At 38.5% G+C, this 17,374-nt stretch overlaps 1 protein-coding gene across 1 annotated transcript in view; it reads left to right on the forward strand.

The window, feature by feature from the left end:
• The window catches only part of LOC120541445 (inositol hexakisphosphate and diphosphoinositol-pentakisphosphate kinase 2-like), a 267,227-nt gene that overhangs the window by 19,802 nt on the left and 230,051 nt on the right, over nt 1-17,374 (forward strand). Inside the window, 1 exon segment of the mRNA XM_039773073.1 lies at nt 9,981-10,376. Coding sequence (XP_039629007.1) covers nt 10,227-10,376 — 150 coding nt within the window. The 5' untranslated portion in view covers nt 9,981-10,226.

Raw genomic sequence — 17,374 nt, forward strand, 5'->3', positions numbered from 1 at the left:
AGATAAAATAAATTGTAATAATGTATATGTCTAACTGAAATATATCAAAACAGAAATCGGCAATAGGTAGTTTTGACCAAATTTTTTGCTGCAATGTTGTGTACTGGCAACTAAAACAACTTGATGACGTAATACCCTATATTATATAGGACTATATAAATCGCAGTACCAGACAGATAATGTTTAGTAGATTAGAAAATTAATTTTGGTGTCTAACAGTAAGTAGTACATAATTTATTTCATGAAACAGCTGGCCCATGACCAGACCAGAGTCTGCGACCCAAATGCTCTAATAGCCAGTCTGCCCCTGATCGTCACCCACATGTGCTTACTGCCTCAACCCGACGAACCAAATGTACGCAACAAACTAACAACAGTCCTTTATGGAGGTTGCACCACGTGACTATAGTAAGCCTAAGGTACAAGATCACCGCATAGTAAACAGCACAATGTAACTGAATGCTCAAGGCGACCTACAAACAACCCCCTCTGCATGACTGAACCAGATTGAACGAAAATGCTATTGCTGTTTTTTTCGTTTTACTCAATTTTCGTTCTCGTTTTAGTTTGTTCACATATCACTAATTTTTTTATTTAGTTTTAGTTTCTCTGTTTGACTTAATTTTAGTTCTCGTTCTTGTAAAACGAAAAACAATATTTTTAGTTCTAGTTGTCATTTTCGTTATGAAAATATCACGTAGGCACTAGAGAAAATAGTACACAATTATTTTGTTTTCATTTTTAACAATTTTATCTGTATATACAACTCATGGATGACACTTTAGATTTTACAAATTTGAATCTTGTGTGTACACTCCCAAGCATACAGTATAGCATATGCAATATATGGAACCGGATACAGTGAATATGTAGATAGTAACATACATCAAAAACTCTAATTTGGACAACCTACGTACAGTGTACATATTTTACACATATCTGTAACATCTGTATTTATAATTGTATTACTGTATTAATGTTTGTGCTACATTTTGCTGTGCAAGTACATGTACCATTTTCTCCTCACTTGGTGGGCTTGAGGTATTTTTTATTTGCTTATCTTCACCAGTATTTACAAATGGCCAAGCATATGTTATTTAGTCTAGAACAAGCTCGAGAGCTAAAATTGAATTCCATGATGCAGAAACACAAAGAAAACAAATTCCAAATCAAATATTTTATTTAAGTAAATAAGGAGTTACAGTATGTTAGCAAGTGTACAGGAGTATTGTACATTCGGCAAGCATTTAAGCTTACAAGATACGCTGCAAAAGTAGGAATGGGCCTTTACCTAATATAGTAAGGCAGATCCTATGGATGCAATATAAGACTGTTTGAACTTTGAACATGATTATAATGTGTCAAATCAAAATGAAACACGATCAATTTGCACAAGGGAATGTTCCTAGGGGGACAATACTGTAAATTATTTCTGGTACAGTAATCCCTCCTCGATCGCGGGGGTTGTGTTCCAGAACCCCCCGTGATAGGTGAAAATCCGCGAAGTAGAAACCATATGTTTGTATGGTTATTTTTATATACTGTATTTTAAGCCCTTATAAACTCTCCCACACTGTTAACATTATTAGAGCCCCCTAGACATGCAATAACACCCTTTAGTCAAAAGTTTAAACTGTGCTCCATGACAAGACAGAGATGTCTTTCTCACAATTAAAAGAATGCAAACATATCTTCTCTTCAAAGGAGCACTGTCAGGAGCAGAGAATGTCAGAGAGAGAGAGAGAGAGAGAGAGAGCATGACAGAAAAGCAAACAATCAAAAAATCAATATGTGCTGTTGGGCACTGCGATAAAGGCAGGGCATCGTAGACTGCCTTCACCAGGAACCGGACACGAAAGATATCTCCCTGCATGATGTCTGACCAGGTGATCCTTCGCTCGAGAATACTCTCCCACTTTGTCCATGCACCCTGTTGCTGTAGTCCTACTACCCTGCTCACTCTCTCTTCCTCCACCCCTGCTTGGTCCTCTTCCTGGAGAAGATGGATTCTCTCCTTGCCCTGGGCCTTGGCGACCTGGGTCTTTGAGAAGTAGCCCAGACCTGATCTACCTGTTGCCACGGTGCCCACCAGAGCCTTCTGTCTCAGGCGTGACTCTGCCACCTCCACAGCCTTCTCCGCCCTCCATTTTCTGCCTGTCCTCACCTCAATGCCAGCTGCTGACATCTTACAATCCTTGGAGTCCCTGCACTGTAGGGGTTCTCTGGTGTGTGCCACCATGAATTCTTCAGTGAGGCTGCTAAATGGTAGCAGCAGGATGTTACTTGTCCCATACAGTGCTGCGCTAGAGAGGCTGCGTGGGGAGTCCCAGCCACCTCCGAAGAAAGCCGCTGATCTTCTTTTTAAGGGACAACTGTTGAAAATAGGACTGCATATACCAGCAGAGGCCATAGGACTCTGGGCAGGATTGAGTGCTGATAGATCCAGGCTTTAAACCTACCAGGCAGGCCAGACCTATCAACCTTGGTGAGCCATGTCCCAAGCTCCTGGGTGGATTTCTGAATAGCAGCTGTGTCTTTCAGACCTAAGTCAAAGACTTTCCCCAAACTCTTGATTGGCTACTCTGTGATGGATGGGATGACTGTTCCCACGATAGCAAATTGGTACTTATCAGTCACCTTCCTTCTTTTGTAGCACAATGGACCTTGACTTGGAAGGCTTAAAATTCATCCTTGTCCATGTGATGAGTCTCTCATGTCCTTTGTAGGATCCACCTGATCCCTGGGACTGATGTCGTGAAGATTAGATCAACCATATAGGCTCTTATCGGGGGCTGTCATACACCCGACTTAGTCAGGGGCCCTCTGCATTCTACCTCTGCTGACTTCACCACCATATTCATGGTAAGGGCACAAAAATAACGGAGATGGTGCACCCTGTTATTATTCCCTTGCCAAGCCAATGCCAGTCTCTTTCTGACCCAGTAGTGACCCTTATCCTGAAATTGTTATAGTAATCCAGGATCAGATCCTTGATTTTCCTGGGAACATGGTAGCCATGTAGTGCAAGCTCAACCAGCTTGTGTGGTATAGACCCATAGGCATTGGCCAGGTCCAACCACAACACAGCAAGGTCGCCTGTGTTTTCATGAGCCTCTCTGATAAGCGGAGTTACCACACCTGTGTGCTCCAGGCAGCCAGGGACTCCAGGAATCCCCTCCTTCTGGACAGAGGGACAATGTAGTTATTCTTGAGGAGGAACTCTGTCAGTCTTTGGGATACGATGCTGAAAAACACCTTTCCTTCTACAGTCAACAGGGAGATCATTCTGAACTGGTTGATGTTCCTGGAATTCTCCTCTTTAGGGACCTAAACTCTCTCTGCACACCTTCACTGGTCAGAGACTTACCTCACCAAATCACCTTCTGGATTTTCCATATGTGGTGGAGAAGTGCAGGGCAGCGCTTATAGACAAGGTAGGGTATGCCTGGAGTGGAAGCTGATCGGGCTGCCTTGATGACCTCCTCAACCTCCTTCAGACTACGCTCACCCAGCTTGAACACTGTTATTAGGAGGGCAGGGTTGATGAGGGCTTTATTGGCATCAAGATCTTGATCCCTCCTAGTATCGCTCAGTGTGTCCTGGAGGAAGCACTTCACTTCCTCCAGTGAATACTCAAGACACCCACTGCGCTTATCCCCTAACAGTTGTTTTGTAAAACCAAAGGGATTGGCAATTAAGGCCTCCCTCCTCCTCGCGCTCTCTCTTCCCTGCCTCCTGTGCCACTCTGCTCTGCGAAGGGTCATCAGCTTCTTCCACAGGAAGTTCTGCCAATGCCCGCTTTTCCTCGTCAGCAGCTGTCTTGTACTGCTTCTTCAGGGTTCGAAGCTCTTGCCGTATCTGATGTATGTTGAGGGCCCTGTTGGTCTTACCATTCTCCATCTGACCAAACCTCTCAGAGACATAACTGACGATGATTGTGGTCATTGTTTGGACTCGCCTATTGACATCTCCTTTGGCTGTGGCTTGGATAATCTTGGACACGTCCTGATCAAACTGCATCCAATCTCTCCGTTTGTTGGCTGGAGGCCACTTAATCCGCTGCTGTGGAACTGCTCTGCCGGGGTTGGGAGGCTCAGGCTCTCGGAGCCTTTTTGCTGAGATATTACTTTTCTGAAGTGTGCATCAAAACCAGAATTTCTTATAAAGCTGTTGAATAGCACTTAGATTTCACGAACCCTAATAACTCTGCACCATTCAGTGATCACTAAGACTAGAACTACAGGTGAAAATATAATTTTAATTGAAATAGAAATAAAAAATAAAACTTCATTTAAAGTGCTCTACAAGACACCTTGCTGCTTCCAAGTGCTTTACTGATCTGTGGGTGTTTCAGTGCATTATTGATCACCAACTGCAAAGTGTGACCTACACAGCGGATGGACATCCACCCATGTTTTTCCTGCAAGATATTAGCAGCCAGGACGACATTGGAGCCATTGTCATGAACAACTGCCACAATTTTGCTTGGAGGAATCTCAAACTTTTTCACAGCCTGCTCAATCAATGTGGCGATGTTTGTTTGTCCCAGTGTGTCGTTCTTCTAATGACATGGTTGTGAGGCTGAAGCTAATGAGCTTCCAATCATCACTTATAAAGTGGCAAGTGATACCAAGATAAGCCTCTGTGGTAACACTGGTCCAGACATCCACTGTCAGGGCAGTCTTGTACTTGGCTGATTTAAGAACAGTTTTCATCTAAGTAATAGCAGATTCATACTTTCCCTCGATGAGCTTTGTAAAATGAATTCTGGAGGGTAAGGTGTAGCCTGGATAAAATGTATTGATCATCTGCTTGAAGCCCTGATCTTCAACCATTGATATAGGTTGCATGTCTTTGACAGTCATGTTCAGGATGCTTTCTGTAAACGCTTCAGCCATTTGAGCAGTGCAAGAGCCTCTCTTCAGGATAAACTCATCTACACGCCTTTGCTTACTACCACTGAAACGTAAAGAGCAACAGAGTGTAATGTTTTAATAATCACACTCTGAAGGAAAAGTGTTGTAGTTTATTACATCATGTACTATATTATGCCAAAATAAAAAAATAACAGACTAAAATATGTAACAAGCTAATTACTGATATGCCTCAAAACACAAGTTACCTAACGTTAGTTAGAGATGGTTTACTATTCATATGGCTCAAATATTATATGAAAAAAGAAGAAAAAAAAACTAGGATGGCTCAGCTACTCAGTTAGCAAACATAACTGAAATTATATTCACTTAATTATCATTGTCGAAACCTTGATATACACATTGTAGTACAAACATCAACGTTAACATGGTAACTTGGTAAAATTTACCTTTCGAGACGGCGGCATCACAGCTCCAGGATGCTTGCGTTTCAGATGCTCATGCATCGTGGTGGTGCTGCCATGAAAAGACAGCTCCACTTTGAATAATCTGCATTCAAATTTTTTTTTCTTTTTCGGTGAAGTGTTCCCACACTTTAGAAAGTTTCTGTCTCAATTTTTTTTCATCTCCTTCCCCCTCCTCTCTCTGACTCGCCGTTGCAACCACGTTTATTTTCCGCTACATTCTTCTTCTCCTCAGACGTTCTTCTTCGTAGGGAGAACTGTGTGTAGTCTTGACAAACAATAACAAACAAAACTGCCCCCAGACGTTCATGTAGTGCATTGCAGTTACAAAAACTAATGTGGTTCTTTGTGACTGGAGCCTCTATTGAAGGTTCTGTTTATGACGTGTCGACAATAAAAAAATCCATGTTGGCGATTTTTTTTTGTAGTTGATGTCGTCGATTTACGTTGACTAATCTTTGCAGCCGTACTGATGATCCATGTCAAATGTATCAGGATGGTATGAGAATTAGCAGAATGGAGATGGTCCACGAGGATGTAAAAAGTTCAGTCTCAACTCTCCGGTACTGGGCATTGTTTTTTCAACACATCCTAGCCATGTACCTTCATCTCCAGATGTTGAGGGACCAGCCATAGGTTCAGGATCAGGGGGGTCTGCTAAGTTACTACTGGAAGAGTCAGACTGACAGATCTGTTTGTTCTTGGGCGTGAGTTTGCGCACCTCACTCCCCTCTGATCAATGTAGAGAGATGCATTGATATTTATTGGCCACAGTGGAATGGGCCGTCCTGCCTGGAGTTTGCATGTTCTCCCCATGTCTGCGTGGGTTTCCTCCGGGCGCCCCGGTTTCCTCCCACAGTATAAAGACTTGCAGGTTAGGTGGATTGGTGATTCTAAATTGGCCCTAGTGTGTGCTTGGTGTGTTTGTGTGTGTCCTGCAGTGGGTTGGCACCCTGCCTAGGATTTGTTGCCTTGTGCCCTGTGTTGGCTGGAATTGGCTCCAGCAGACCCCCCCGTGACCCTGTGTTCAGATTCAGCTTGTTGGAAAATGGATGGATGGAATGGGCCCTTTGCACAGCAGCCATTTTGACATGAAATAGTATGGAAGTACTGTACAGTGATCACTGATGACATTAATGAAGCTTCTGTTCAATTTCAGAGTATCATAATTGGAACATTAATTAATATAATTACTTACACCTGTGCTTGCCATACTATTTCTTGTCAATATGGCTGCTATGAAAAAGGCCCATTAGTGATATAAAACCATGTGATGCCACCTTTAAGTAATGATAGCCCAAAAGTGACTCGGAAACCAAAGACCAAATTTTCTGGCGATTTGTTCATGACATTATGAGCTAGCTTTATTAAAAAGAAAAAAATTGACCAATTCTAAAATAGTTTTTTTTTTCACTATTAAATGTTTAATATTATAATCACTCATAACATTGTAAGTCTTCATTTTGGGCATAGCATAGTATTTATGCAAAATATACATCTGGAAAGAGCTTTAAAACAATATGACCGCCGTTTCAGTGCAACTTATATTTAGTGAGATGTAGCCAGTCGGTCTTAAACAAAAAAAAAAATAAATTCAAACTTTGTTAGCTTAAACCTTCCATAATATTGACACAAGACACATGCAATTTCAGTTCCATGGGTTACCTGTATGAACAAATCCGCATACCAAGTTTTGTTAAAATCTGGGATGATGAGGTCCAAAGCGTGATGATTTGACATGCAATTACAATTTACAGTATGTGTTAACACTTGCAGATGCATAGGGCATTGTAAAAAAATAAATAATTCATGTGGATCCTCCTCAGTTCAATTAAGTAAATACAACAGATTTTTTGACAATACAACAGTTTTTTTTAGTGTGTATGTATACACAAAGCAAGTAATTATACAAGTTATTTATCCATTTTCACATCCTCCTTTACACTTACAGCCATAATCGATGTTTATGTTGGAGCAAGTTAGAATTAACTGAACTGTATAGCAAGAAAAAAGAAAGGGGAGTTTTAATGGAACCTTTCTCTATGTTGAGTTCAAACAAAGTTCAGTATGTCTTTCACATTGGTGCCAAACTATGACATAAATAAAGAAACAGCACTGGAATTAAAATGTAGAAATTTGAACATATGTTAGAATATGTTCTAATGCATATTCATTTTTAATTTGAACATTCAAATCTGAAATATTGGCAATGGTCACAGGCCTAATACATAGCTAGGTTTTGTGTTTGATATCATCCAGTGTTTGTATGTTTTTTCTCATTTTTGTTTCCATACAAGAGATGTATATAGTGATGGTTATGTTTGTTCTAGATCAGGCTTGATTATTTATTTATTTATAAAATGTAACTGAATTTTGCTAGGTGCTTTGCTAAAATAAAGTTAACTTTTTTAATACAAAGCATATTCTTATGTGCTTATGTGTGCTATGGTAGCATGTATGGTGATGGAAACAAAGTGATAATGAAGGCTTCTTTAATAAATATTCCATCTTATTGTACTGAACTGTAAATTATTGATTAACAAGCTGTTACAAAGACTGCAGTTGTTTAAAACAATCCATGTTCGAACTGTGGTAAGTTCTCAAACAAACCTTAGCTCAAGCATGTTAAAATTTTACCTGTTGAAATTCTAGACAGTTTGTATCTTTAGTAGTTTACACTAGTATAATATAAATTACTTGATTTAAAATATAAACTTTGAATCTTTATTGATTTAAACTTTATCTTGTACATTATTTATTTAAAAAACATATATTGGAATGTGATTCAACTTTATTCATTAGGCTAGGGTAAATGAAATTAGCGTGGGCATCAGTCTGGGAGAAAGATCATAGTTTTGCAAGATAAACAATGCAGTGGTTTTAGGGTTATTAGTTATTTATGTAGTTATTGGTAACTACATTGAAAGGAGTGTAAGTTTGTTACTATTGGTTTTACAGGTTTTTATGATTTTTTCTTAACTGCAGTAGCAGGTCTGTGTTGTTTTCTTGGGCCAAGGTATGGCATTTAAAGCACCTAGTGTAGGTGATTGCCATATTCCCACAGTGGTTAGCTGCTAAGTAGGGACATGTTTAACAGTTATCAGCATAGTGAACAGGCAGCTACTTTGGTATGTGGCACTTGTGTTGGGTAATGCTTGGGTCTGAAGACAACCATTTGGTCTGCTTGTGCTACGCTAGTAAGTGTCTTTGCTTAAAGCAGCTTTCCAAGTGCAGATAAAGCTGTACACGTCAGGCACCATAAAGTATACTGTAAACCTTTTAGCATTCATGCACACGTCTTGGTTAATTATTACTAAATAGCTTAAGTGAAACAAAATAATGAAGGCGCATATGTGATAATGTATAGCCCTAAAGTTCAGGCTTCAGGCTTCAGGAATTTAAGAGGTGAGGTAAAAATTATAATGGGCATCAAAGTCAGTTTGCACAGGAGAAGTAAATGCCAATACTTAATAAAAGAGTGGTGATTAGTGCAAAGAATTCTCTATTACTCCTTAATGAAAATTTGTTATTGTAGTGTCCAACAAAGGTTGAGAAATTTAACTTGGCTGTTTCTCCCTTTTATTGTAAAAGTGTGTGTATGTATTTAATAGATTTTTAATTCATTTACTATATTGTTTAGCAAACAGTATGATGATAATCTGGAAGCAGCATGTGGCTTTTTTGGCAAATCATGTTGTTTTTTGTCACAGCCTGACACTGATAAAGAAAAGTGTCATTTTCAGATTTGGTCTTTCCCTGATTTCACTAGAAAGAAAGAAAAAAAAAAAGAGGGTCTTTAAAATCTGCATCTAAACCAGCTAGACTATAACTCCTTACTCACCTGTACATTCAAACTATTCATCTTCTCCAATGAATAAGCAAGATAAACATTAACTACGGCATATATGTCTATATTCAGTCATCTACTTTGAGTCTAGAAAGGAGCCAGAGCAAACTTGAAATCAACTCTGGACTGAATGACACCACAACGGCATTATAATGGTCACTTTCACTATGTCAATTTAAGTCCCTTATTGTGTGAGATGAATGTAGCTTCACTTGAAACTTGAGAGAGAGTAGAATTATATCATGCCTTAAGGTTGTGTTTGTGTTTATAGGGAATTACTTCATATGTCCAGCATTTTAGCTGTGACTCTCTTTCAGTTCAGGGAAGGATTCAGGCTAATCTGTTTCTAGCGCACATGTGAACAACAACTTCTGTTCACCACCTAAGTCCAACAGAAGTAATTTTTCTCAATTAACATTGTCAATTAATTGAATGCAAGTGCTAATCTTGAAGTTTTATTCAGTTATGTTACTTCTGTAATGTTTTTCAAGTTTAAACATTGTATTTTACAAGCACCAATTTAAATGCTGCCAAGTGAGGAGTATTATGATGTTCAAAGTGATGTGCATCATTTGATTCAGTTTAGATGGTCAAAATAGAAAACTGAAACAAAGAAGGTTGGTCTTAAAAGGAACCTGATTGCAATAAACTAAAAACTTCTTAACCATTTGCATGAATAAATTATCATTCCCTTTACAAAAAAGCCTTTACTAAAGAATATAAGTTGTTAGATTTATATAGTGAATGTAAGTCTTAACTTTCCACTTTTTTTTTTTTTTTCTTTTTTTCTTTCAGGTTTTTACAGTCCTTCTGAGAGAGAGAAAGTAGTTGGCATTAAAAAGCTAAAGCTGATTATCCTGAAAATATGTTGTAAGATATCACATCAGTACAGATTCTATGCAATTGTCTATGACCTTCTCACAGCAGCAAATGTTTTTAATGTAGATAATTCCTACACCATACTGGGCTTTTGCTCCTTTCCAGCATCTGTTTTTGTCCAATGGAGTGGTGGAGTGCTAAAGTTTGCTGCGCTAGGCTGTAATGTCAGCTCGCCGCAGCCCCATTGAGAGCCAGTGCACCGCTCCCAGATTCTTCGTGGGCTGCGAGGACAATGAGAGCGAGAGCCTGGGACTTCCATGCATCATGAGAACAGATTTGGAGCTATATGAAGATGATGAAGAGGGTGAAGCGGTAAGATTTAATGTTGTAGAAGAAACAAATACCTAATTGGGTATTTTTCTTTTCTTTCAAAAAACTGTAACATTTGAAGTTAAGTATTAGATAAATATAAAAGCTGAGAAGAATGAGGTGGCAAAATATTTCACCCTTATGCTAGCGTCTTTGAGTTGCAATGACTTGGTCCTGGTTTTAAAAATTTTAATACAGAAAATGTTTCTAACTTGCTAGAAATTTAGAAGATCACATTAGCACTCAGACCTAGTTAAGAATAGTTGTCAAATTGTCGGACATAGTACAGTACACAAATTTCTGGTGAGGGTAATGCATTGCAGTCTCAGAAATGGCAAAAATGAGTAGAAACCTCCAAACGACTGGAAAGAGCACATTAGGACCTTTTACTGGCCATCCCAGAAGAGGCAAGCAGTCCAGTTTACTCTAAAATGTTGCAGTAGGTTTCATACCTAACTAGACCCCAAAAGTTTGAAGCTATTTTATAAACTTCAAAAGTACATAATTTTCCAAAATTTCAAGCCAAAACTCCAGATTGCAACCTAAAAGCCAACTAAGGAATATTCACAAATGAAGAGTATTTATTTATTTTATTTATTTATTTATAGGGAAAAAATCCTGAAAGTCCAAACGTGCGGCAAATAGAGTTGTCTAAAAAGGGCAATTGTATTGCAAACAAGTTCCAGTACAGTAATCCAAAGGTTGTAATCCAAACACAGTAGCAAAATGATCATGAAACCAGCAACGGTTAAGAAATAGCAATACTCGCAAATGCTCCACTAAACGTCAATGAAATTGCTGACTGACTTCCTTTCTTCAGGGCTTTAAATAGCCAGAAGGAAGGCTCGGAGCAGTGACATCATGGTGACCCCATCTCTTGGGAGACCACCCACAAAGCACATGTATCATTAGGACATTTTAAAGGAACAGTACAAAATTACTAAATAACAGAAATTACATAAAAATGTGAAAAATAATTAAAAAAGAAGATGCAACAATAAAACGTAAAATACACATGAATTTAAACTTCTACATAACAGTGAGAAATTTTATGTAGAAAATGCTGAAGAAAGGCGAGTCTTTCTCATTGATATAGTAAAAGTTAAGTTATCAGGTCGTCTAACTCAAAAACATCACAGTTATGAGGTAACATGTAGCTCTCCAAAGTAAGTTTTATGAATTTTAATTTTCTGCCATAAGCTAATATTATTTAGTATTTGCGAGTAATGTAAACCAGTGCTATCAATTTATCAATTTCATTGGTTAAGTGGCAATTTCAGTTTCTATGCATCTTCTGTCTTGCTAATTAATTGCTTAATAGATGACAAATAACTACTAACAACTACCAGATTACACAGCCATGAAGATTATTTGGCACAAATGTGTTTTGCTTTGCAGGGCTAATTTTTTTTAAACCTACCTTGCTTAGATAAAACTTCAAAAGCTTTAAAGGATACGTTTTTGTAATTTTTTCAATTTGAGATTATTTCTTCGTAGTCATGGTATAAATTATTTTAATTATTTTGCCACAAGACATTGTATTCAAAACTTTTTTTTTCTTTACAGATTAAAAAACTACCTAGCCCGTTATTGCATTTTTAAAATGGTGCTTAGTAGTCACAAGCCCAAATGTGGAAAAAAAGTGCTAAAATTTAACGAATATGTCCATTTAAAAGTGACAAAGATTTTGAATTAATGAAGTTTTATTTCTGAGGCATGCTTGTAACAAGAAATATAAAGTGAAAGTAACATATTTTATTATAGATTCTTGGAACTATTTTCTTGAGGTAAAGAGAGATTTCCTGTTCACTATTTTTACAGCAGTTCTGATGGGTTGGAGTTCTAGATTTTTCGCTGGCTCATCCCCAGTTGGCAATTGTCCTACACCATAAGACTGCATTTTCTCTCTCCAGTTCTGTTACATCAAAGGTTATGTTCTAACAAAATGTGGCAAGTGTCTAACATAGCAGCAGAGCTGTCACTATTCCATGGAATCCTTTGATCTACGTACACATCTGCCCTCATACCATTGAGACTTTTTGATTCAAAGAGTGTAATGCTGGTGCATGATACTCGCGTCATGTTTTTTTCCTTATGACATGTGCATGCAAATCATGTAATGCAGGCATAGTGGCACACACTTCAAATCATATTGTTAATTTTTTCTTAAACTGTGTCTTATATACAAGGCTGTGTTTACTTCTAAACCTTTACTTAAGTTCAGTTTACTACCAATACAGTAGACTTTTCTTGCCCTTAAAGTGACAACAATTAGCCAAGAAATGGACAATCTATGATCTTATCTTGGCTTGCTAGAAATAATCAAACAGGTTCATTGACTTTTAAATTTCACTTAAAAAATTATTTTCCTGTGTATCAAGAAAAACGAAGATTTATTCAACCTGGATGGTTTCATGCAGTTTTCATTTAGTCTCAGATGACGATTGCTAGATTGCTTGATTTCTTCAGTTGCAAACTATTTATCCTTAATTGAAAAATCAAAAGAAAAAGATTTCTTGCTGGAGACAGAGCTCTTTTCCAAGTGTTCAGCAGCTAAGAGAGTCGGGATCCTTGCCAATGTCCATTTAATACCAGGCAGCAACTGAACTGAACTGAACTCTTTGCAGAAGTTTCAGAAATGAAGCATGTGAACTAAAAATTCAATGAAAATGTGTGAGAAAAAGTGTAATTGAAAGACCATAACCCTCCCATCCCCATACCCAAGATTAACAAACATGAAAAACTTGGCTCATTTGTTTCCATTATCAAAGAACGCAATGACATTTTTCAGTTTCTCAATACATAGAAAATGTTACTAAATCGTTGTCACAAATTCAAGGTTATTTTCACATGGGAATCAAAAGCTGCACCTTCTGACTAGACAAAATACTATGACTCCTGCTTTGGCTTCCAGTGCACTGCGGGCATGTCTGGCTAGACAAGACTTTCAGGCTTCAGGACTATTAACTGAAATATGTTAGCTGAAAAGGTTAAAGAACTGCATCTCCCACATAGCTATCTTCATTTTTCTCCATGTGGAAACTCGATCAGGTTATGCACTAATAATTACTCCCAAGTTGTGTGAATAACAGTGCAATTCCATTCTGGGTGGTCTTATTGTTTTATCTCACTGAAATCCTGAAGCATGGAGTTCAAAGGGTAGGCAGATTGGGAAATGTTCTGCTTTTTGCCTGTTTCATTATGTCGTGCTATATGCTACATCTTTTAACTTACATTTTTTTTTTTTTTTTGAACACCTTAATTTTTTTTTTTTTTAAAAGAACCAAGGTCACCTGCATGCTGGTATGAAGGTCACAATGCCAATCAACATCTGTGACATGGCATGTGCAGGCACACAATTTAAAAGCAGATTATGCAATAGAGTTAAACCACAATCAAACAAATTGAAGTGGTACAAACCAATTACTGAATTTTGTAGTGTGCTGTTTTCAGATTTCTCTATGATCTTTATCACATATAGCGAAAGATTATGAGTGATTGTAACTCTGATTTATTTATTTTTTATGCAATTATTGTCTTGTTGCCTACAGAACAAAGATGACACTAAACCCCCAAGCAGCAACATTCAATTGCAGTATACAGTATCAATTAAATAATCACAGGATATGAATTTTTAAGGGAAATAGTTATGGTAGAGGAAACTATGCCTCTGGGGTGGAAATCTTGACACACAGGGAGGGAGATGAGTAGTGAATTGAAGCACATTAGTGGTCCTCTTGTAAAATAGCTGAATCTCACAAAAGGGTTTTGATTATTTTTTACTTTTTAAAACAACATGAATACCCTTTATTAAAAGTGTGCAATCTCAAGATGCAGATCAATACTTGATTATTTTGCTTTATTACAGAACTGAGTTTTGGGTAGGAGAATAATCTTAAAGTGTTAAAAACTTGATCACACATACACAAAGTGATACAACATGGTTAATTTATTACATATTGTATAGTGTCCATATTACAACATTGTCTAATTAAAATTGACTGTAAGCTCCTTGTACTGCAAAAATGGCCTTTCACTCTGGCATGCAAATTATTATACATATGATAAAAATGTTCTCTGCTAGAATGTTAATTTGTGCCTTTTTGACTTGATGGCGCCAGCGATCCAGGTTCATCCCTGGGCACAGTTGTGTCCAATCCATTTCCTTAAAAGTCTCACAAGGGAGACCACTCTCTTGGGCAGCATGCGCACTGGATGACAGCCTCTGGAACACGTTAAGTTGAAAGAGTGAAATGTGATGACATGATAAACAACAGAAAATGAGAAGTGTTTAATGATTGATTCTTAGTATGACGAGAATGCCAGGAGGTAGATTGAGCCGACTGAGAATAGACTAGGATGTGGTCATTGGAAAGGTAGGAGTTCAAACAATACAAAAGACAAACTACTGTAAACTGTACTGCTATTTTAAATAGGCAGGGGATGAAAACTTATTATGCTACATGATCATTATAGCCGTGGACATGCAGAGACTCTCAAAATGAATGGAAACTATTTAAAAAGTGGTGTTCTGGTGAAGTCAAAGTTATGATAGAATCTGTAAACTATAAGAAATACAGATAAAGCAATTTTAAACAAAATTAAATGATAGGGAAGTGATAACACATAATCATGACAGTACCCTCCTTTCATCTGCATGTGAAGGTGCGTCTTTCTTAATACCATCACCGGCTTCCTGCAGTGCACAATTGAGACTCTGTGCCCACAAAGCCTTATAAGAATGAGTCGGCATGAAAAAGGGGGGAGAATAATACAGAGCAGAAGAAAAAATGGAAATTAAAGGAGGGAGAACAGAAAGGCAGGAATAAGAGAGAGTGAGTGTGAGCAGGCGAGAGTGAAGGCTGCCTGCCTGGAGAAAGTCCCAAGTGGAGTGTGTGAATGGTGCTCAAGGGCTAATGGCCACTACAGCTGATTTGACCTGAGCGCTGTTCAGTTGTAGCGGCCCACTGGGAGAGGCAGCATGGCTGCAGGGGAGTGAGAGGCTGAGAGGGGTGTTCTGTGGGTGGTACCATGGACCACAAAGACGCCAGTCTGGCAGCAGGAGTCAGAAGCTTGATGGGGTGCCCTGCCTGGTGCCAGAGAGGGCCAAAGCCTGGGAGCAGCAGTAATGGTGGGCTAAACTGTGCCTCCTTGGGTGGAAATGCCTGTATTGGGTTAAGCCAAGGAGACATCAGTTTTTAAGGATTTCACTAGAGAATGGTTTTAAGGACAGTTTCCTGCCTGTGTTTTAACCTTGTTTTAATGGAATGTTTGATAGACACCGGTAGCGTGGGGCCTACCCATACAGTCACAATTCTCAATAGGGCTAATGTCAGGGCTTTGACTTGGCCATTCCAAAAGATTTGGCTTTTTGTTTTGGAGCCATTCCAGTATTGCTTTGGCCATATGCTTCAGGTTATTGTCATGTTAAAAGATGAATCTTCTCCCGAGCTGTAGGTTTATAGCAGACTGGAACAAGTTCTCCTGCAATATTGTGTGGTTTTAATGTCCATGCATCACCCTTTCAACTCTTGACAAGATTCCAAGTTCCAGCACAAGAAAAGCATCCTCATATCATGATGTTTCCACCATCACATTTCACCATAGGTAAGGTGTTTCTTGAGGCACAGGTGGTGTTAGTTTTATGCCACACATACCTCTTTTAAGTCTGGCAAAAATGTTCTGTTTTGTTCATTTTAATGACTTTAATTCTCACACCAACGGAATGTTCCTTTATCTTCATTTTTGCAGTGATTTTTTTTCCAGCAAAGACGAGCCCTTTCAAACAGTGCTTTTTACTCTCCAGAATGAAATAAAGGACTCGCAAGAAGTACCTAATTATGTTTGTGGTCAAATGACTGTCACCTTTCTTTCATTGTGATAAGCCAAGTTCAGTGGCTGTAAATAACTCAAATAAAGAGAGAGCTGCTTGGCTTGTCACGGACATTTGGGGAAAAAAAAATCAACAAGAAGAGAATGGTAAGACATCACCATTGAAACCAACCCACAGTGCCTGGGGGGCAGTTCCCTTTCCCATCGTGCCCCTGGGTCTTTGTTTCCTGAATTGGCCTGCTTTCCCACCAGCATGCGCACACACAAGGGGGACTGATGGGGATGGACAAATGGATGGACAGCGCCCTCGTCAGATCGACGGGTAGCCATAATAATGATGCTGATGAATGCTTTTGCATGCCAATGTATTTTAATACTCCCTTACTACTCCTGATATACTTCAGTTCTTCATTAACTGTTGTTCTATTACTACAATACGGAAAAGAATATCTTTCAGGTAATTTTTTCACCTTATCTGCAATATTTCTCTCCAGCTGTGATTTAGCTTCCCTAGTAGCCTTCTTAATGGTTGCCCTCATGCTTTTATAAATATACTCTGAAGAACACCACTTTCAACTCCATCTTGTCCTGATTTCTTCCATCATAACCCTTTGATTCCTGTTCTTAAGCCAATTTTGCACCCATCTACACACACACACACACACACTGCACTGTGGATTTCCCACTTACTGTAGTTCCTGTCCAGCATTTCATAAGGGAAATTATCGGAAGCATTCCAAGTTCATATCCTTTTGTAGCTTCTTCATAGAATTCCAGCATGTTAGTAAAACACGACCTCCCCTGTCTGGACACATACTGACTGCTCAATTATTAACCTCTTCTCGCCATGTAATGGTCAGTCTTCTCCTTAATTATTTCCCTACATTGATTTACCCATGATGCTTGTTAGGCTAACTGGCGTATAGTTACTTGTATCATGTCTTATCACCCTTTTTATAATATGTTATCTTGTAGTCTTTGGACTTTATCCAGTGTGCAGTAACTTTGGAAAAATACATGTCAGGGGTTTATACAGTATATGCACTTATTAACCTCTTAGAGAGGTGCATTCAACACTGAAGAAGTGAAAGTTCAAGGAGTAGAATGTAGATAGCTGCAAAACTGGTCTGAAAAACAAGAAGCAAAAGGTTATGTTCTAGGTAGTATGC

Source organism: Polypterus senegalus, chromosome 12 (genome assembly GCF_016835505.1).
Source record: "Polypterus senegalus isolate Bchr_013 chromosome 12, ASM1683550v1, whole genome shotgun sequence".
NCBI lineage: Eukaryota > Metazoa > Chordata > Cladistia > Polypteriformes > Polypteridae > Polypterus > Polypterus senegalus.